At 46.6% G+C, this 21,457-nt stretch overlaps 1 protein-coding gene across 6 annotated transcripts in view; it reads left to right on the forward strand.

Annotated features, from left to right (window-relative positions):
• The window catches only part of htt (huntingtin), a 74,510-nt gene that overhangs the window by 10,968 nt on the left and 42,085 nt on the right, over positions 1-21,457 (forward strand). For all 6 annotated transcript variants that reach the window (XR_014569276.1, XM_083765504.1, XM_083765507.1 and 3 more), the window contains 20 exons: positions 2,199-2,276; positions 2,444-2,710; positions 3,154-3,275; positions 8,495-8,618; positions 9,206-9,321; positions 9,616-9,727; positions 10,632-10,769; positions 11,333-11,491; positions 12,295-12,392; positions 13,007-13,146; positions 13,348-13,411; positions 16,021-16,121; positions 16,533-16,800; positions 17,224-17,369; positions 17,485-17,681; positions 18,552-18,775; positions 19,212-19,338; positions 19,471-19,601; positions 20,095-20,205; positions 20,772-20,849. Coding sequence is in view for 5 of the 6 variants with exons in the window: in XM_083765504.1 (XP_083621630.1) it covers positions 2,199-2,276; positions 2,444-2,710; positions 3,154-3,275; positions 8,495-8,618; positions 9,206-9,321; positions 9,616-9,727; positions 10,632-10,769; positions 11,333-11,491; positions 12,295-12,392; positions 13,007-13,146; positions 13,348-13,411; positions 16,021-16,121; positions 16,533-16,800; positions 17,224-17,369; positions 17,485-17,681; positions 18,552-18,775; positions 19,212-19,338; positions 19,471-19,601; positions 20,095-20,205; positions 20,772-20,849 (2,801 nt within the window). In the remaining variant the exon portion in view is untranslated. The remainder of the gene's footprint in view (positions 1-2,198; positions 2,277-2,443; positions 2,711-3,153; positions 3,276-8,494; positions 8,619-9,205; positions 9,322-9,615; positions 9,728-10,631; positions 10,770-11,332; positions 11,492-12,294; positions 12,393-13,006; positions 13,147-13,347; positions 13,412-16,020; positions 16,122-16,532; positions 16,801-17,223; positions 17,370-17,484; positions 17,682-18,551; positions 18,776-19,211; positions 19,339-19,470; positions 19,602-20,094; positions 20,206-20,771; positions 20,850-21,457) is intronic.

Raw genomic sequence — 21,457 nt, forward strand, 5'->3', positions numbered from 1 at the left:
CTCAATATTTCAGTCAAGGACCCCAAAGATTATATGTAATTGGCCTCCGACCCCCATCTGAAAATATGTTGTTCCAGGGACCCCCCCCCCCCCCCCAGAAGCAAAGATTTGAGTTAAAAACATTTGTTCTGAAAAAATATATATTCCAAATTTGCGCCACATTTTCACGATTTTTCCAAAATAGCAGACCTACAGCTTGTAGATCTGCTATTTTTCAATAGCTAAATTATAACATAACATAACATATAACCAAAAGGGGTTCCCGCCCAAAATGGGATAAATCATGACATTTTTCTGATATAAACCCATGTTTCTATGTCAGTGGTGCTCAACCTTTTCCATGTCAAGGACCCCCAGAATGATCTGCCACCTGGATTCCTCCACTACAAATATCAGACTATGGTTTACAGTATGCCATGATGAAATGGGAACATGTATGTGTAGTACCTCTGCTGGCCAGTAGATGTGGCTCTTTCCTTGCGTTTCTCGTTTGGTTTAATACCATGCAGTCTTGCGTGGACTGGACAGCCCTCCAATCTCACTCCACAGATTATAAATCTCTCAGTAGATGGAAGGAGAAAGCAGCTCACTCGATGGGGCGTCACTTAAGTGTGATTTGAGTTGTGACAGGACCGGTCTATTTGTTTTTTTCCTGACTTGATGCGAACCAAAACAAGATCTATTCAGCAAAAATGGAAGGGAAGTGTATTAAAAAACATTGCCTAAACTGCCTCCCGCTGGCCAGCCGGGGCGCCTGATGGAGGGGAAAGGAAGTGGTTGGAATAACGTGTTCCTTCCACGCGCTACGTCCAACTAGGGAAACTCGGACACCCAGGCATGAAGGAAGCATGAGTTCAAGTCCGTTGCTCTCCCCTTGTCCCCCATATATGGGGACTGGTGGAGGGTGTGTAGAGCCCAGGATCACATTAGATGATTGACACAGGGGTGAAAAATGGGTTACAAAATCGTGGGATAAAAAAATATATATATAAATAAAATAAAACATTGCCTGAGGTATGGGCATGGCACAATGTAAAATAAAACCACACAACCTCTTTTGTTAGCTTAGCGCTACTTGCCCCAGCTACCAATGATCAGTAAGCCAACTTGGATCGTGACAAATCATGGCAACAAACACCATTATTTGGGCCGAACAAATTATTAGAAATAAGAAAACACTTTTTTTCTTGTTTTTCTTGTTTGTAATTATTTGAATAAATAATGGACCTTGATACGGAAAGGGTTGAAAACCACTGATGTAGTACATACAAGTACAGGTACTATATGTGATTATAACCACTGATGTAGTACATACAAGTACAGGTACTATATATATGTGTGATTTGGGACACAGCCCGGCGTTTATGCTTTGCAGCGTTTTCTTTGCACACTAACCAACCCTATCCTGCCTTTCTTTGTGATCGATGGATGAGTCACTACTTCCCCATGGGAGCTTCTATCTGCTGCTTCTTCTCTCTCTCTTCCTCACTTCTGACCCTTCTTCCCTCCTGCCACTCACTGACCGCTCTCAGCTGGGGGAGGGTCTTCCTGCAGCCCACTCGTCCTCAGGAAGCAGAAAGGTGACTATGCTCTCTGTGGTCGACCAGCGCTGTCACAATTATTACATACAATCGTCTGATCGCAACTGCTTGAGATAATCGTGGATTATTGTTTTTGTTTTTTTAGCATAATCGTCGCAGTCGTTTCCATGTGAAGATTGTTCATACATTTTTTAACGTTTTTCCAAAAGTAGTGAAAATGGTAGACCTACGAGGTCACAACGAGGACTTGTACATCTGCTCTTTCCACCGATTTCCTGCTATTTAAAAAAATAGGCGAGCCTTCCCGAGTCCGAAATGGTCGAGAAATGACAGAGTCAAAAAACAAGGCTGTGCAACTTCAAAGACTAAAAGCCAAACGGAAATGTATTTTTTATTGTTCCAGTGTTCAATGGCAGAGAACACAGATAAATCGTTAATCGCAATCATTTGTGTGACAATTTAATTGTCATGTGAAATATCAGAATCGTGACAGGCAGCCCTACTGTGGTCTCCATCTTCTGCAGCCCGTTGCTGCTGTTTCCATCTCTTCCTTTTGAACTCTCGTCCACTAACATTAGTGTGTGTGTGTGTGCGTGCATGCCCACGTGTTGCTGGAGTTGACCTTCAAGCCTTGTTCCCCCCCCCCCCCCCCCCCAGGTAAGATCCTGTCCGGAGAGGAGGATGTACTGGAGGATGATGCCGAGAGGCCAGAGGTGACCACCGGAGCCTTTGCAGGTGAGACCAATTACATTAATTACTTAATCCAGTGCTTTTCAACCAGTGGTCAAAGCGTCTGGAGACAGTAGCCAATACAATTTTTTGACCTGACTGCAGCTTGTGTGGTAGGTGGCCTTACCTAAGTCATGCGAGTGTTAAAAGCGTGCGGTTCCTTCTCTCCTCAGCGTCGGTAGTGGGGACGGAGGCGGCTGGCCAGGTGGACATCATCACGGAGCAGCCGCGCTCCTCCCAGCATGCCCTGCAGCCCGGCGACTCTGTGGACATCAGCGCCTCGTCGGAGCAGGGCGGCGGCGGCGGCGCATCGGACACGGCCGAGTCGCCCAACGACGAGGACATGCTCAGCCGGAGCTCCAGCGGCGGAGCCAACGCCACGCCGGAGACAGCCGACTACACCACACCCGAGAACGTGACACCGGAGGGCGGGCCGTTAGGTAGGGCTGTCGCCGTTGACAATTGATGTTTAGTTATCACTTAACACATTTAAATTGATGTTTAGTTATCACTTAACACATTTAAATTGATGTTTAGTTGTTACACAGAGAGGGTTCTGTGCACATCTTGTGTCTGTATTAAGGCCAGGTGGTGGATGTCAAGGCATCAAGGCCTGTATTAAGGCCAGGATGTCAAGGCATCAAAGCAAACATCAAAGAGGAAGAAGAAACATCCGCACACTTGTTTCTAGAGCTCCACAAGATTGGCAAACAATCAACAACGTTTTGACCCTTTAGGTCTTGATCAGGCAAATGTTATAATGACAGAAACCAGAACGGTTCTGTTCTCTGTCAAATGTCTGGGACGCAATCTCTAGAATTATTACCGGTAGTACAATTTAGATTAGACGATTATGTAATAACTGTGACAACCCCACCCTTAGCGGAGGCAGCAGGGGTGCTGCTGTGTACCAACGACCGCTCCTCGCTCCCCCCCAGCGACTCCTCCCAGACCACCACGGAGGGTCCGGACTCGGCCGTCACCCCTTCGGACGTGGCAGAGCTGGTCAGTATGAGTGTGTTGTTGGCTGTCTCTCCCAGTAACGTGGCAGAGCTGGTCAGTATGAGTGTGCTGTTGGCTGTCTCTCCCAGTAACGTGGCAGAGCTGGTCAGTATGAGTGTGCTGTTGGCTGTCTCTCCCAGTAACGTGGCAGAGCTGGTCAGTATGAGTGTGCTGTTGGCTGTCTCTACCAGTAACGTGGCAGAGCTGGTCAGTATGAGTGTGCTGTTGGCTGTCTCTCCCAGTAACGTGGCAGAGCTGGTCAGTATGAGTGTGCTGTTGGCTGTCTCTCCCAGTAACGTGGCAGAGCTGGTCAGTATGAGTGTGCTGTTGGCTGTCTCCCAGTAAGCCTCATCAATACCGTTCAAACGTGGTGTGTTTGGGTGGCGGGCAAGTGATCCCTGGATATAGAAAGATGGAATTGCAATGGATTTTGAACAGAACGTTTGACAATTTACCCTGACCTAGAATCTGCTTTTGGTTTTCGGATGGTGCTATTATTATATAGAATTAGCAGAATGGACAAAAATAAAATAAAACGATAAAATATATATATGAAATGGATGGTGGACTTCAAGGAATGTGACGGTCAAGTTTATTACAACATATACACACACTCTGTATTAGGGACGGAGATCTCTAGTTGCCTGGCAATTCCGTTTCAGAGAGCTATGATTCCATTATAAATGGATATAATGGTGATGCATCACAAGAATGCATCTCGATTCCAATACATGATTAATTGCCCCCGCACTGTGTGACTAATGAACAAAGTGCTTTCTAAAGATCGACAATAAAAACTTTACTTTGATTATTTTATTATACCGGTACCAACAAACAAACAAAAACAGCTGAAAGAAAAGCAGCTTTCTTTAAAAAAAGGAATGAATTCTATACCAACATAGAAAGAAAACCCTATTTTTTATATTGTGAATCGATTCATAATCGTCCCATGTCTGCATAGCGATCTATCTATAAATCGATTTTATTATCCACCCATAATGTATGTGTGTGTGTGTGTGTGTGTGTGTGTGTGTGTGTGTGTGTGTGTGTTACACGTATGATATTTCCCCTGTTTTGTTTTACTCGAGAGGCAAGGGGGGGGATCTTACTTTAAGTTGCTGCTTTAATTGGAAGGTCCTTTGCTTTTCCAATGTGTTTGTCCGTTCTGCTCATTCCACCACTATGGTCTTGCCCCCCCTCTCCCATACCCCCCCCCCCCCCCCCCTTCCGTCGCAGTCGCGCTCTCCGTTGCCGCGGGTCACAGAGGCGTCCCCTCCCTCGCCGACGTCCACCGAGGGGCCCGACGCCACAGACGGCGACTCCTCCTCCGTCTACACCTCCTCTTCCACCTCTTCCTCTTTCTCCTCCTCTTCCTCCTTCTATGCCACTTCCTCATCTAGCACTAGCGACAAGGTCAGCCGATTGGACGCTTTTTTTTTTCTCGGACCGAGTGGGAGAGGGGGCTTGCTTGTCTGTGGATCCTTTTTTTTCCTTCTCCATCCCTTCTCGTTATTACGTTTTCGCTTGTTCGTCGAAACCCGTGCACGGAATTATCCCTTTGCATACGGTCCCACTCCTAATATGCTGACTTTCTTAAAACACTTTGACGGCCATTGAAGAGATATCTCGTCATTTGAAATACCCAACGGTTCACTGCCGTTGACCAGATATATCTCGTCAATTCAGGGTTTTCATTGACTGCGTTAGATCGCGCTCTTCGCCAACGTATGAATGGCTCTAGGTTGCTAGAGGTAAATAGATTTACGAAACATGCTCTTTTCCCAGATTGTGTTTTTTTTGGTGGTCGTAACAAGTTTTATTCAACTAAAAGAACCAATGATCGCGGTTATTTTCCGGTTCACCCTACGGCGCGAGACCTGCGGGCCTTCAAAATAAGGGTCTCTACTGGGAGAATAAAACGCTAGCAGTGGCGGAAGAAATAATGAATACCTGGCGGTCAATGTGTTTTAATATAATGTCAGTATCCAGCAACCTTTTACAATGGCCTTATTCTAGTTGTAAGTACTTGACGTGTGTTTCCGTCATACATGATGCACTCCAAAGGTGTAATAGTGGGCTGCCTGTGTCAGACAGTTAGACTCGCTGCAGTGGCACACTTTAGAGTTATTTTGTATTATTGCATCAATGGACCACTTCACCACTTTTCAACTTATATGCATAATTAGTCCTCAGTAATGTTCATGATAAAATACCACATTCACACCGTGTCTCATAGGAGGGCTGTGGCCAGTTCAGAAAAGTGGTGAAGTGGTCACACCAACCCTATTCTGGGGCATGTCGTTATTAAACATTCAGCAAAAATAGGCGGACATTCGTTGGGAAAAGGCCAATCTACAAGCTCCACAGTGTGTCACGTTGTGAGCGTTGTGAGCTTGTAGATCAGCTATTTTCAGCAAAGATACTTGGTGTAGAAGGGAGAAAAAACATAAACGAGGGGGGCCAAGTACAGACCCCTGGGTGACCCCCTGGTCGACCGAGTACACAGGGTTTAATTGTCCAGTATTTATTGGGCTGGTTTTAATTACGTGCTTAAATACAAATAATATGAAATGCTTAAACATGCTTTCCATCAATACAGGATAATACACTTGGAATAAAACCATTGTAAAGTCAACTATATCCCAGTATTTTCAATTCATTATTTTCCCCTTAATGTTTTGTCGTTTTCTTCCAAAGTTAAGATATTTTAAATTCCAGAAATATCTCAGACATCCCCCCAGACATCCCCCCCCCCCCCCCCATGTGACTGGCTTGCAGTGAAGAGTTGAGAGGAGAAGCATGATGTCCATATGACTTTCACATGTCTCTGTAGAGTCCTGGTTTCCACTTCCCTTGTTCCTGGAGGCAGACACACTTATGTGCACTAACGCAGTGGTTCCCACACGTTTTCATGTCAAGGACCCCCAAGTTGACACAAGTTATTATCCTGTGGACCCCCCATTTGAAAAGATATGCCAGGAGGGATGCCGATATAAGAGAAGGTTTTTACGGCTCTAGCAGCAGTGATTCTCAACCCGTTTAATTTCAAGGACTGACCACTTTGACATGCATATTAGTCTACCGACCACCATTAAATGGCATTCCTACCTCTGGGACCCCAATTTATATTGTAAAATTCAATGTTAATTTAACTCGAGGGTCCATTTGGTTCCAAGCTATCATTTAGCTGGGGACCCCCTGGAACTCCATCAAGGACCCCTGGGGGTCCCCGGACCCCACTTTGGGAACCACTGCTCTAATTATTCAGCGAGTCTCAACCCGTGGTGCGGGGCCCACTGTTTGGCCGTGAGGATATTGCAAGTGGGCTCCCAGATAAACTGGCAAAACAAGATGATTTTGATGACATAATGTCATGATATTTCTTCTTTCAAACCTCGAAGACAATACAATGTTCTTCTAGCTTCCATTGAGCCAAGGCTGCCAAGCTAGAACACAGTCAATAGTTTGACCATTAAAATAATAATGTTCGGGCTGCCCAAGTGGAGAAAGATGGGTATGACGCGAACACTTCTTTCCCTTCTAGTGGGCCCTGAATGATCCAGAAAAGGTTGAGAACCACTGCTCTAGTTGAAGCTGAAAGGAGATATCAGGTCTGTCAGTTGAGGGCAGACCTCTTATATTAGGGAGGAAACATTATACATACTACAAAAAGTCTAGTTGATAATATACCTGAGCCAGGTTTCTTTTGTAGCATTCATTAGTTACACTAATGCTAATCGGAGAATCTGTGTTCTACAAATAAAAATTCACGATTAAATGGAATCGAGACAGGGAAGCATGTCTAGATAAAAAGCCCAACCTTTGTTCTGCTTTTAATGTATCGAGGAGTGTGGCAACCATAACCATAGAGGCCTCAAGGCTGTGTTATACCTGTATGAAGTTGGTTTGTTCTGTGTTGCGTTGTCCCGAGCATGATCAAACCGTGTGTTTAGAGAAAAGCACTGTCTCTGACATACACTCAGATTAATTATTCTGTATACTGTGTCTAATAAGGCTGACTACCGTAAATCCTCTCATAGTGACCCAGGCTTTTATTGAAAGGAGTCTATTTTAACAGATCAGATCAGAATGAATAAAAACCCATTCTGTGTCAGTTTGAACCGATTATTAAGGTATAGCTCGCACAACTTCAAAACTTCTTTTGAAGTTGTGCGAGCATTCTTACCGGGTGCGCGGTCGGTCGGGTAAATAACTTTAACAGAAATGTCTCTAAAAGAGAAAACCAGCACTCACGGAACTCACGTTTTAAGGCACTCTTAATTTATTTAAATCTTAACATGGTATGCTACAGAGCAGCAGCAACAAACACGTTTCGGCGTTCAAGCCTCCATCAGCGTTGGCTGCTGGAGACACCGGAAGTGTCACATTATATAGTCTCCCTAGGAGAGACAGCTTCCTCTGTCCCATGCAGAAACGCTGCTCTACAGCATACCATGTTAATTTAAATAAATTAAGACTGCCTTAAAACGTGAGTTCCGTGAGTGCTGGTTTTATCTTTTAGAGAAATTTCTGTTAAAGTTTGAACCGATTCAAATGTACTGGGTTCATTTATTGAAGCCAAGTAATGTATGAAGTAGTATTCAGTGCAGTTCCAGGTGGTCATTTCCAGTAGGACCTCCAGGGCGGCCGAGGGGGCACACGCCGCTCTCGGACCCGTCCGGAGGACCTCTCTTCCTGGATACCAGACGGTGCCAGTCCCCCCGCCGTTCCTGGGGGGGGGATTAGCATCGGGGGAGAGGGCAGACGGCCCCAGACCTGCCGGCCCGCCGACATTTTTCCACTTTTCCTCTCCGACGCCTCGTTTTTTTTCCCGAACACAGTTTGCCCGGGGAGCTGGCACCAACACGGATACGTAGAGCGTAATTGCGCAGCTCTACAAGCCCTTAAAACACTTTCTCGGTGCCCAGGAGCATTGCAGAACCGTCCGGTTCCAACGGCACCGCACGTTACGTTGTCATGTGTTCCATATACGGAAGTATAAAGACAGGGGTGAGTCATGGGGTATCTTAGTAAACACACACGAGGCTCGTATTAGAGACCAGCTTTTATTTGCTTATTTTAGCGGCGGTCATTAATAGAGGGCCAGCTTTTAATTTAATAGAGGTCACTATTAGAGGATTTATGGTAGTCCGTGAGTGATCTTAGGGAACTGAACTACATGGAATGCCTCCCCCTCCCCTCCCCTCCCCCGTCTCCTCAAGGTGTTGGACGGCAGTGAGAGCCAGTACTCTGGGATGCAGATCGGAACGCTGCAGGACGAGGAAGACGACGGAGCGCCACCTTCCTCTGAAGAGCGCCCAGAACCCTTCTCACAGTCAGCACTGGGTATGTATGTTGTATTCACATACTGTAGAACCATTCTCACAGTCAGCACTGGGTATGTATGTTGTATTCACGTACTGTAGAACCATTCTCACAGTCAGTACTGGGTATGTATGTTGTATTCACATACTGTAGAACCATTCTCACAGTCAGCACTGGGTATGTATGTTGTATTCAGATACTGTAGAACCCTTCTCACAGTCAGTACTGGTATGTTGTATTCAGATACTGTAGAACCCTTCTCACAGTCAGTACTGGTACAGTATGTTGTATTCAGATACTGTAGAACCCTTAACACAGTCAGCACTGGGTATGTTGTAGTCTGGGTTTATGATCGGGTCGGGAGTGGATGGTAACTTTCGTCATGTTGTAGTCAGTGATTTGTAGTCATCTGGCAGGAAACCACAAGGCGGAATCGGTACCCAAATGACGTCCCGCGATCATAATGTTTGGGCCTACCCAATATAATCACTGATGCAGCGTAGTTTAGCTGATTTTTAAAATATTAATGTGAGTGTACTTTCCAGAGGCTATTTAGCCTCTGGAAAACTAACTAACTTCACATTATTCATGTGTTGTGTTGTCTCTAGCTCTAAGCAAGCCTCACCTCCTGGAGGGTCGAGGGCACAACAGGCAGGCCTCAGACAGCAGTGTGGACCGCTTCATACCAAAGGAAGAACCCTCCGAACCGGAGCCAGACAACAAGGTGCACGCACGCACGCATTTAGTGTACACTGTATCTACTATATACGTTACTGTATAATAAGGTTTGGAATTACCCTGACGCACACACTGTTAATGTTGAAAGTGTCCTTGAGCAAGACACTGAACCCTGCCTACCTGCTCCCGGTGAGCTGGTTGGTGCCTGTGTGTGTGAATGTGAAGCACTTTGGATGAAGGCGCTATGAAAATGCACACATTACCAATTTTAGAGTGAGTGTGGCAAAATACCAGAATGGTCTCGTGTCTGATTGGCTAACTGTGCCGTCTTGTCTCTCAGCCATCAAGAATAAAGGGTCCGATTGGCCACTACACGGACCAGGAGGCGGAGCCACTGGTGCACTGCATACGGCTTCTGGCTGCATCCTTCCTCCTGACGGGACAGAAGAATGGTGAGGGTGTGAAAGAAGCAGTTCAAAACCCTTTTAGACCTGAGGACCCCAGTCTACAAAACGTCTTCTAAATCTGAAAAACCTATGTTTCCATATCAGTGCTTCTCAGATCATCATTATACAGTATACTGTTAACAGTAACGCCATAGAACTTAAACATAGGTCTGCTCTGCAGTTTTCTAACAAATTAGCAGCTTCTGGTCCATGGCCTTCCCCCAGGGACGTGCAGAGAGTGTTAGAGAGGCAGAAATCCTGTAAGAAAGTAGCTGATCTACAAACTCTCAGCGCATCGCGCTGCGACACGCTGAGAGCTTATAGATCAGCTATTTTCGCAGCGCAACCCAGCGCTCTTTAGCTAGTGGAGATGCGGTGCAACGACATGGATTTCTAAACAAATTTGTTCAACGCAAAATGCTGTGTTCAAGTTCAGGAGACCTTGGAAAAAAGCAATTCTCCTGAATGCTGCCTTCCGGCATGGCATGGAAAGGAGTGGCATGTGCATTTCTTTCACCGTGGCAAATGCTGCATTCGTGGTCTGGAGAGGGCACTTGTTTTAAAGACGGGTTAAAGGGCAGGGGCTGAAGCCCCCTTTGATGTCTATGTGTGCACGTCCCTGGCGTTCATCCTAGCAGCATAATGTTTATGGGGGCGGGAGTGGCTCAGGGGTAGAGAGGCCAGATGGGAACCATGAGGTTCTTGGTTCGATACCCGGGCTCCCCCAGAGTTGGTGTCGAATTGTTGTCCTTGAGCAAGTCACTGAACCCCTAATTGCTCCCGATGTGCAGGTTTCCTCCACCATCGGTGTATGAATGGGTGAATGTAATGCACAATCTATGTACAGTAAAGCGCATTGGATAAAATCACTATAAATGCACCATTTTGTTGCTGCTAATGTTTCCTTCAGGTCTGATCCCCGACAAGGAGGTCCGCGTGAGCGTCAAGGCCCTGGCGGTCAGCTGCATTGGGGCTGCAGCGGCGTTGCACCCTGAAGCCTTCTTCAACTCCCTGTACCTGGAACCGCTGGACGGAATCCCTGCAGAGGGTACAAAATAAACTGCCACACTCACATTTTAGAAGCATTTTATATGCAGGTCCGAAAGTTAAACGGTGGAGAATTTACAGAGTTACCGTGTGGGGGTCCACGGTGTGTGTCCTCTGTCTCCTTGCAGACATGGATTAGAGTTCTCAGTCTCCACGGCTGATTTCAGCCATTTGGATTCTGGAGATGCCAGAATTTATTCTATTTAAGCATAAGAGAATTAGTCTATTCTACAAGCTCTCAATGTGTCGCAGAGACGCATTGAGAGCTTGGAGAGTAGACTACTTTAGCTTATTTTAAGATTAGAGCATTTGAAGTGGTCAAACTAGCATTGTGTGCAGAAACAACTTCCATAAAACCCCAATGGTCTCGGATATTTCAAATAAAAGCCAACGTCTGTGATTTCGTCCTGTGATTGGCACTACAAAAAGGCAGGAACAGTATCACTAAAACATAATTTAACGTACATATTGTGTTAATTGTTTAGGCGCCAGTGGTGTGGGTGGGGGGGCAGACTGTTTTCAGTCATGAGATGTGATGGCCGTGGTCCTCTCGTGTCCTTGCAGAGCAGCAGTATATCAGTGATGTGTTGTGCCTGGTGCAGCACGGGGACCCTCAGATCCGAGGAGCCACTGCCATCCTGTGCGGCGCCATCATCCAGGCTGCGCTCACCAAGACACGCTACAACATACACAGCTGGCTGGCCAGTGTGCGGAACACAACGGGTCAGTATAGCATAAGCATGGATTAACCCATTTAGGCCTGACAACGAAATGTATAAAATGTCACGATTTCTTTTTTAAATAGCAGACCTACAAGCTCGTAGCTCGCACTCGGTGGCGCGCTATGAGCTTGTACATCTGCTATTTTTCAATAGCTAAATTATAAAATAATGTTTAAAACACCAAAATGGGTTAAAAAGTTTCAGTCGCCACGACTGATTTTAGTCATTTGGATTCCATATAAAAGTCCAGTGTTGTCTTCTGTGAAAGCATGCTGCGCGCACCGAAAATAGCAGATCTACAAGCTCACTGCGACGTGTTGTGGGCTTGTCGATAAATTTAGTTTTTCTGCTGTTCACAGTTGTAAAAATGACAAATAAAACCTTCCTACCTATCTATCTATCTATCTATCTATCTATCTATCTATCTATCTATCTATCTATCTATCTATCTATCTATCTATCTATCTATCTATCTATCTATCTATCTATCTATCTATCTATCTATCTATCTATCTATCTATCTATCTATTTTCTTAAAATGTTTAAGATGAAAGACTATTTGATGTGATCAAACTAGTAATAGAATACAAGTTTAGAAGCATCTTCCAGAAACATGAATGGTCTCAGAAATGAATGTCTTCAGCTGGGCATCAGAAGTGTTAAATAAATACACATATGTTATGAACCAGTCAAGTGCAAAGTGTAAATTCACCTAAACATAAAACATGTTAATTAAAAGATAACACATGTCTTCTTCTTTCCCCTTTCCCCTCTCCTCTCCATCCTCGTCCCTCTGTGCTGCAGGTAACCCTCTGTCCCTGGTGGACTTGATGCCTTTGCTACAGAGCACTCTGAAAGACGAGTCCTCCGTCACCTGCAAGATGGCTTGCTCTGCAGTCAGGGTAAGAGGCAGCCATTATGCGTGTGGGTTCGTGCACGTACACGCATGTGTGGTCGAGCAGGGATCGGCAACCTTTTTGACATGAATTGCCATGTTTTTGAGGGGCAATTCAGGATTAATGTTGTTTTTAGTTCAATGTTTGTGTTAAAGAGAATTTAATGTTTGTGTTGGCACCGCTTGTCTTGCATCACCATTACGTCACCTAATCAACTTTAATATATTAGCGCCCCTCATTTTTATTTTCTTGATAGTCAGTGTGCCATATAAATATTATATATATTAATATTAAGTTTAATTTCGACACCACATCCAAATTAAATATTTCCAACATATTTTGATTGTCCATTTTGTTCTTCTTTAGAAAGATTTTATATTTATTTCAGGATGTAATGATCATTTGACTCAATAATAACCCATCTATCTCCCAGACTCTCTCCCCAGTCAGAGTTACTTAATTTAGCTCTGTGTCTGTGTCTGTGTCTGTGTCTGTGTGTGTGTGTGTGTGTGTGTGTGTGTGTGTGTGTGTGTGTGTGTGTGTGTGTGTGTGTGTGTGTGTGTGTGTGTGTGTGTGTGTGTGTGTGTGTGTGTGTGTGTGTGTGTGTGTGTGTGTTACAGCACTGCATCATGACGGTGTGCAGCAGCACTCTGAGTGAAATGGGCCTTCAGCTGCTCATTGACCTGCTGGCCCTGAAGGACTGCTCCTATTGGCTGGTCAGGACAGAGCTCCTGGAGACCCTGGCGGAGATGGACTTCCGGTAATTAAGACGCTTCTAACATTCTGGGAATATAAAGTGTTAATCTGATGATCTGGTATCACATGATGCTATCATTAGATGTTATCTGGTATCACATTATGCTATCATTAGATGTTATCTGGTATCACATTATGATGTTAATTCTCTCGTAGTTTTTCCTGACATTCTAACTTGTTGTCTTTTCCACTCTTCGTCTCTCAGGTTAGTGAATTTCCTGGAGAGGAAAACGGAAAGTTTACACAAAGGAAAGCATCACTACACGGGGGTAATGAACCACTCCATTTGACCTCTAGTAGTTTCTATTTAATCTTTTATAAACTAGTTTCCTGTGTCTCCCTAGGGTCTAAGCTGTGGTTCCCAAAGTGGGGTCCGGGGACCCCCAGGGGTCCTTGAGGGAGTTCCAGGGAGTACCCAGCTAAATGATAGTTTGGAACCAAATGGACCCTTATGGGTCTGTAACTCTGAGAGTGTAATTAACATCGAGTTTACAACATAAATTGGGGTCTCAGATATAGAAATGCCATTAAACGGGCGTCTCTAGACTAATATGCATGTCAAACTGGGAGTCCTTGAAATTAAACGGGTTGAGAATCCCTGCTAGAGTTCTCTCTCATGGGGGTCCCTGGCATCTTTTCAAATGGGGGGTCCACGGGCTAATTAGTGTCACTTTGGGGGTCCTTGACATGAACAAGTTTGGGAACCACTGATCTACAGGACAGGCTGTTAGATGTAGGGTCTAAGCTGTGTCTCCTCTGTGTCCAGCGTCTGTGTCTCCAGGACAGTAGATGTAGGGTCTAAGCTGTGTCTCAGGACAGTAGATGTAGGGTCTAAGCTGTGTCTCAGGACAGTAGATGTAGGGTCTAAGCTGTGTCTCAGGACAGTAGATGTAGGGTCTAAGCTGTGTCTACAGGACAGACAGGACAGTAGATGTAGGGTCTAAGCTGTGTCTACAGGACAGACAGGACAGTAGATGTAGGGTCTAAGCTGTGTCTCAGGACAGACAGGACAGTAGATGTAGGGTCTAAGCTGTGTCTCAGGACAGACAGGACAGTAGATGTAGGGTCTAAGCTGTGACTCCAGGACAGACAGGACAGTAGATGTAGGGTCTAAGCTGTGTCTCAGGACAGACAGGACAGTAGATGTAGGGTCTAAGCTGTGTCTCCAGGACAGACAGGACAGTAGATGTAGGGTCTAAGCTGTGTCTCAGGACAGACAGGACAGTAGATGTAGGGTCTAAGCTGTGTCTCAGGACAGACAGGACAGTAGATGTAGGGTCTAAGCTGTGTCTCAGGACAGACAGGACAGTAGATGTAGGGTCTAAGCTGTGTCTCAGGACAGACAGGACAGTAGATGTAGGGTCTAAGCTGTGTCTCAGGACAGTAGATGTAGGGTCTAAGCTGTGTCTCAGGACAGTAGATGTAGGGTCTAAGCTGTGTCTCAGGACAGTAGATGTAGGGTCTAAGCTGTGTCTCAGGACAGACAGGACAGTAGATGTAGGGTCTAAGCTGTGTCTCCAGGACAGACAGGACAGTAGATGTAGGGTCTAAGCTGTGTCTCAGGACAGACAGGACAGTAGATGTAGGGTCTAAGCTGTGTCTCAGGACAGACAGGACAGTAGATGTAGGGTCTAAGCTGTGTCTCAGGACAGACAGGACAGTAGATGTAGGGTCTAAGCTGTGTCTCAGGACAGACAGGACAGTAGATGTAGGGTCTAAGCTGTGTCTCCAGGACAGACAGGACAGTAGATGTAGGGTCTAAGCTGTGTCTCAGGACAGACAGGACAGTAGATGTAGGGTCTAATCTGTGTCTCAGGACAGACAGGACAGTAGATGTAGGGTCTAAGCTGTGTCTCAGGACAGACAGGACAGTAGATGTAGGGTCTAAGCTGTGTCTCAGGACAGACAGGACAGTAGATGTAGGGTCTAAGCTGTGTCTCAGGACAGACAGGACAGTAGATGTAGGGTCTAAGCTGTGTCTCAGGACAGACAGGACAGTAGATGTAGGGTCTAAGCTGTGTCTCAGGACAGTAGATGTAGGGTCTAAGCTGTGTCTCAGGACAGTAGATGTAGGGTCTAAGCTGTGTCTCAGGACAGACAGGACAGTAGATGTAGGGTCTACGCTGTGTCTCCAGGACAGACAGGACAGTAGATGTAGGGTCTAAGCTGTGTCTCAGGACAGACAGGACAGTAGATGTAGGGTCTAAGCTGTGTCTCAGGACAGACAGGACAGTAGATGTAGGGTCTAAGCTGTGTCTCAGGACAGACAGGACAGTAGATGTAGGGTCTAAGCTGTGTCTCCAGGACAGACAGGACAGTAGATGTAGGGTCTAAGCTGTGTCTCAGGACAGACAGGACAGTAGATGTAGGGTCTAAGCTGTGTCTCAGGACAGACAGGACAGTAGATGTAGGGTCTAAGCTGTGTCTCAGGACAGACAGGACAGTAGATGTAGGGTCTAAGCTGTGTCTCAGGACAGACAGGACAGTAGATGTAGGGTCTAAGCTGTGTCTCAGGACAGTAGATGTAGGGTCTAAGCTGTGTCTCAGGACAGACAGGACAGTAGATGTAGGGTCTAAGCTGTGTCTCAGGACAGACAGGACAGTAGATGTAGGGTCTAAGCTGTGTCTCAGGACAGACAGGACAGTAGATGTAGGGTCTAAGCTGTGTCTCCAGGACAGACAGGACAGTAGATGTAGGGTCTAAGCTGTGTCTCAGGACAGACAGGACAGTAGATGTAGGGTCTAAGCTGTGTCTCAGGACAGACAGGACAGTAGATGTAGGGTCTAAGCTGTGTCTCAGGACAGTAGATGTAGGGTCTAAGCTGTGTCTCAGGACAGTAGATGTAGGGTCTAAGCTGTGTCTCCTCTGTGTGTCCAGCGTCTGTGTCTCCAGGACCGGGTGCTGCACGGCGTGGTCATCAGCCTGTTGGGAGACGATGACCCCAGAGTGCGCCATGTGGCGGCCTCTGCTGTCAGCAGGTAGTACTACAACTCACTCAGTCTTTTTATTATAGCATTTTTTTCTTACTGTAAACCTGCTAATAAAGTATTCAATCAATCAATTGGTTGTTCAAATAAATTCTCTCTAGGTCTGTACATGTCATACAAGTTGGAGGATATATATCGCCTAGCGTGGTTTTCTCAACAGCTACAGTCCAGCTAGTAGGCTGGACTGTTTTTATGGATTTAATTTTCTGTTTATTAAAAAAAAGATCCCATCTTATTGTGTATATATATGTGATATGGACTTTGAGTGTGGAAAGGTCCATTCCTCGGAGCACATTTTCCCAAGTCAAACCATAGCCCATCGGGATGGCATTATGCAAAGACATGTTGATCCCATGACTCCAGAGATGAGGTGTGTAACTGTATGGTTTCCTCCCTGGTCAGGCTGGTCTCCAGGTTGTTCTATGACTGCGACCAGGGCCAGGCTGACCCCGTGGTGGCCATCGCCAGGGACCAGAGCTCTGTGTACCTGCAGCTGTTGATGCACGAGACACAGCCGCCCTCCCAGTTCACCGTGAGCACCATCACCAGGACCTACCGCGGCTACAGTCTGTCCCACGGTGTGTCTGACGTCACCATAGAGAACAACCTGTCCAGAGTCATCGCTGCCATCAGCCACGCCCTCACCTCCTCTACCTCCAGAGCCCTGACGGTGAGCAGTGCATCTTCTGCTGTCTGTCTGTCTGTCTGTCTGTCTGTCTGTCTGTCGGCCAAAAACCAGCTAACTCCAAAATGATGAAATGAAATGAAAAATATACATTTTTCAGGAAATTAAGAAAACCTTATATTTTGAAAACAAAAGCATTACTGCCTCATCAAAGTTGGTATTGTGACTTTATATATTGTCAATTACTTGCATGCGAGGGGGAGAGGTGGTGGAGTTACCTGCTTTTGCAGACAGTTTGAGGGTCCAATGGAGTTACAGTAAGAGGTTTTGTACGAAGCGCTTTTTTTTATATTTTTCATTGGTTCAATATTCAGAAAAAATAGTTTCTGCCGGACATTATCTAACTTTAACTTATTTAATTGTATTGTCGGTACACTTTACATGATGTGTGTGTGTACCCGTGTGTAGTTTGGCTGCTGTGAGGCGCTGTGCCTCCTGACCTCCACCTTCCCAGCATGCACCTGGAACGCAGGCTGGCACTGTGGTTATGTGAGCTCCAGCACTGCCTATTCTACACGCTCCAGCATCAACCGCAGTAGAGGCCGGACCCTCAGGTACACACACACACACACACACACACACACACACACACACACACACACACACACACGGCGATGACCCCCGCTCTTATACTGTATGTATTCATGGTCCCTGTGCGTTTCCCTCCAGTCTGTCTGCGGCCAGCGGTGCTCCGGTGGTCTCCACCTCCAGCTCCACAGCAGCAGCAGCAGACGGTGGCGCTGAGAGGAGGACCCTGACGGTGGGCATGGCCAACATGGTGCTGTCGCTGCTCTCCTCTGCCTGGTTCCCTCTGGACCTGTCTGCTCACCAGGACGCCCTGCTGCTGGCTGGGAACATGCTCGCTGGTAAAGCAAGAAGAATTCTCGGGCTATACTCGTACATAATTGTCCAGCTGAAAATCACCCAGGTTTAGTGTTCTAGGGTTAAATGTGCAACGGTGACAGCCCAACCTGTTAACACATTTCGAGCCATGCACATTTATAACCAATTGAGAAAACCCAGCACTTTAATGCCAATCCCGTGCATAGCCGGTTACCGGTCTTTATATTACGGTAGGCCTCATCTATACCATACGCACAGGCAGCCTCCATCTTAGACCGGGCCAAAAAAAAAAAAACCTTGCATATCGATGAGCCCTCCACAGAGTCCTGTAATGGCCGCAATCTTTAGCGGCGTTTATCTCCGAATTGAGAGCTCAGATGAGGTGATATGAGGTGAGGCATGATATTAGGAGGTCAATAAAAACCTTGTGCGATGTTCCGCTTAGCAGATTAGCGTGTTTCAATTCCGGTTCAACAGCCGTGTCACAGGGTCCTCATTTTGTAGTTTTCTTGCCTGGCAAGGGTAAAAGGGGCACCCAAGAACCGCCTGGCTCTTATTTAACTCTGTGTCACTGTGCCTCCTCAGCCACCGCCCCTCACTGCCTACGTAGCCCCTGTATTAACCTGGTGTCACTGTGCCTCCTCAGCCACGGCCCCTCACTGCCTACGTAGCCCCTGTATTAACCTGGTGTCACTGTGCCTACTCAGCCACGGCCCCTCACTGCCTACGTAGCCCCTGTATTAACCCGGTGTCACTGTGCCCCCTCCTCAGCCACGGCCCCTCACTGCCTACGTAGCCCCTGTATTAACCCGGTGTCACTGTGCCTCCTCAGCCACGGCCCCTCACTGCCTACGTAGCCCCTGTATTAACCCGGTGTCACTGTGCCTCCTCAGCCACGGCCCCTCACTGCCTACGCAGCCCCTGGGCTGCCGAGGAGGAAGGCAGCGGGAGCAACGCCAACCCGGGGCCAGTCCCGCTGAAGACGGAGGAGCCCTGGGCGGCCCTGTCGGAGCGCTCCCTGGTGGCCATGGTGGAGCAGCTGTTCTCCCACCTGCTCAAGATCCTCAACATCTGTGCCCACGTGCTGGACGAAACCCCTCCTGGGCCAGCGGTAAAGGTATATATAACATAACAAGGCGTCGGTAACGGTTTTGGGCCTTTACCTACCGAGTGTCCTGTTGTTTTTATCTCTGATAATTAGCAGGTCTACGTGCATGTATATATCATATATTTTTTATTAACTGAACACAGTTAAATCTTCACGGTTAATTATCCATTTGTAAAATGGTAAATGGTGCATTTATATAGTGCCTTTATCCATGGCGCTTTACATAGATTGTGCATCAATTCACCCATTCACACACACATTCATACACCGATGGCGGTGGAAACCATGCAAGGCACCACATTTGTAACTCTGAGGATGTACAAATGTTGACACGTACGGGTCAGTTTTGGTTACATTTGTGCACTCTCCGAGTTAAAGGACCCGGGGTGGGTTTTACTGCGCGAGACGAAGCTAACGTGTTGTTCCCTGCTCTCCTCTCCTCCAGGCCACCCTGCCTTCCCTGGCCAACACGCCGTCCCTCAGTCCCATCCGCAGGAAAGGCAAGGAAAAGGAGCCCCTGGAGCCCAGCGCCGTTCCCATGAGTCCAAGGAAGGGCACCGAGGCCAACGCAGGTCTGTCTGTGCGCACGTGCACTCACATTTGGAGAAACCGTCAGAAACATTGATTGTGGGTGATTTCAGAGCGTGTCTTGTTGTGTGTGTGTGTGTGTGTGTGTGTGTGTGTGTGTGTGTGTGTGTGAGCAGGCAGGCCAGCAGACGGCAGCACTGCCTCCACGGGGTCCATCAACAAGTCTACCACGCTGGGCAGCTTCTACCATCTGCCCCCTTACCTCAAGCTTTATGACGTCCTCAAAGCCACTCACACCAACTACAAGGTCAGCACACTTACATACTTACACACAGTGCCAGATTTCTTGTGCACGCTGCCAAGAGGCTATGTAGCCTAATGGAAGTAAATTCCCAAATAATTTACAGAAGTTGTGATCATTTTAGTGAATATGTTTCACATTTTGTGAATTCATAATCTCAGTCCTACCGTCCCGCCATTCTACAATACTTGAGCAAGTCTGATGCGGGCACCGTCGTACTCGAGGACTACACAAGTCGGGGACGAAATAAGTTGGGAATGTATGCCCAACTTGTACAATACCCATTTTTGTGCCTTGTTGCTGTCCCATGCACATTCCCACAGTTCCCACTCAGGAGGAATGTACACCTCCCGGTCCTTGCTGACTGACACGCACACCAAGTTTGAAGTCAGTCGGTCGCACAGTGCCTGCGACAGACATACAGACAGATTCCTGGAATTTAATAGCTAGAGATTATTATTGTTTATTTGCTGTGTTTTTGTGTGTGTCCCTTTTTTAGGTGACCCTGGACCTCCACAGCAACCAGGAGAAGTTTGGAAGCTTCCTGCGCTCCACTCTAGATGTGCTGTCTCAGCTCCTGGAGCTGGCTACACTCCATGATATTGGCAAGGTAATGCTCATCTCATTTATCCAAGTGATTCAGTTTATAATACGCAAGTAGAGGAATGAATGGCCAAAATGATTTGTCTAAGTGTATGGGCATGTGGTTGAATGGATTGATAGATGGGTCAGGGGTGGGCGATATGGAAAAATATTGATAGCAGTATCACAATCCACAATATTATTATCACGATTCTTTTTCATGTTGATTTTTATGGTCATTTTTCAAGTTACTTAACAGTACAACTACCTACTGTACAAGGTAACAAAAACAGCCCATTTAGACCAAAATGCTTGATTAAAGTGACTCTATGCACACAGAATAACTCTTCCTACTGTACTTCCGGGCCGCTTCCCTTCCTTCACAGGTGTTGTTTAATTTTAGTGTGCAGTGGTCCTCAAACTTTTTTTTATTTCAATGAGCCCCATAACTCTGAGAGTGTACAAATACAACCAAATGGACCCGTAACACCTGTGAAGGAAGTAGGGACGGGGCCCAAGTTCGTTCCAAAATGGCGTGTATGCATATACGTAGCCCTTTGACTGGTACTGTATGTCTAATCTATGTGTTGTCAGTGTGTGGAGGAGATCCTGGGCTACCTCAAGGCCTGCTTCTCCAGGGAACCGACCATGTCCACGGTCTGCGTACAGCAGGTCAGTTGTGTGTGTGTGTGTGTGTGTGCGCGGCTGCGCGCACGTGCATGTGTGTTAATGTGGTCGTGCGTGGCAGTCTCGCTGTGGTTCCAGCACTGAGCAGTGTGCCGGGACCAATGTGACTCCACGCAGAGTGATTGTGGTTCCTGCCGACAGGGCCTGTAGAGGCTTTGGGTTCCCTGTGCGATGGTGCCGTACATGATGTTAACACTCATCCTTATTGCTGGTTATGATACTGTATAAAGAGGGATAAAGCGATGTATAGAGAAAAGGCATTAATTAGAGGCATTAATTCGAACGTTTATTTGATTGTCTTTCATTGAGTAAATCCAAGATTAGGCCAGCGAATCATGCCGGTAGAATTCATCATGATAGGGAGACCATGGATTCAAGTTCTCAGTCTTAAAAGCCAGAATGTGTTCTATGGAAGAATATGAACTAAAACATCATAATTGTACAACTTGGATGGGTGAATGCAGCAGCAGCACTAATGTGGACCAATGTGCTCCCGTCACATTGGTCAAACATTTTCAGTTGTGGGATTTTTTTGCATTTTCAGCGCATACATAGAACTGTGCACTGACTGCGTTCTAACGCATGCCCGTGTT

The sequence above is a fragment of the Protomyctophum parallelum genome, assembly GCF_964188405.1.
Source record: "Protomyctophum parallelum genome assembly, chromosome: 5".
In the NCBI taxonomy this organism is placed as follows: Eukaryota; Metazoa; Chordata; class Actinopteri; order Myctophiformes; family Myctophidae; genus Protomyctophum; species Protomyctophum parallelum.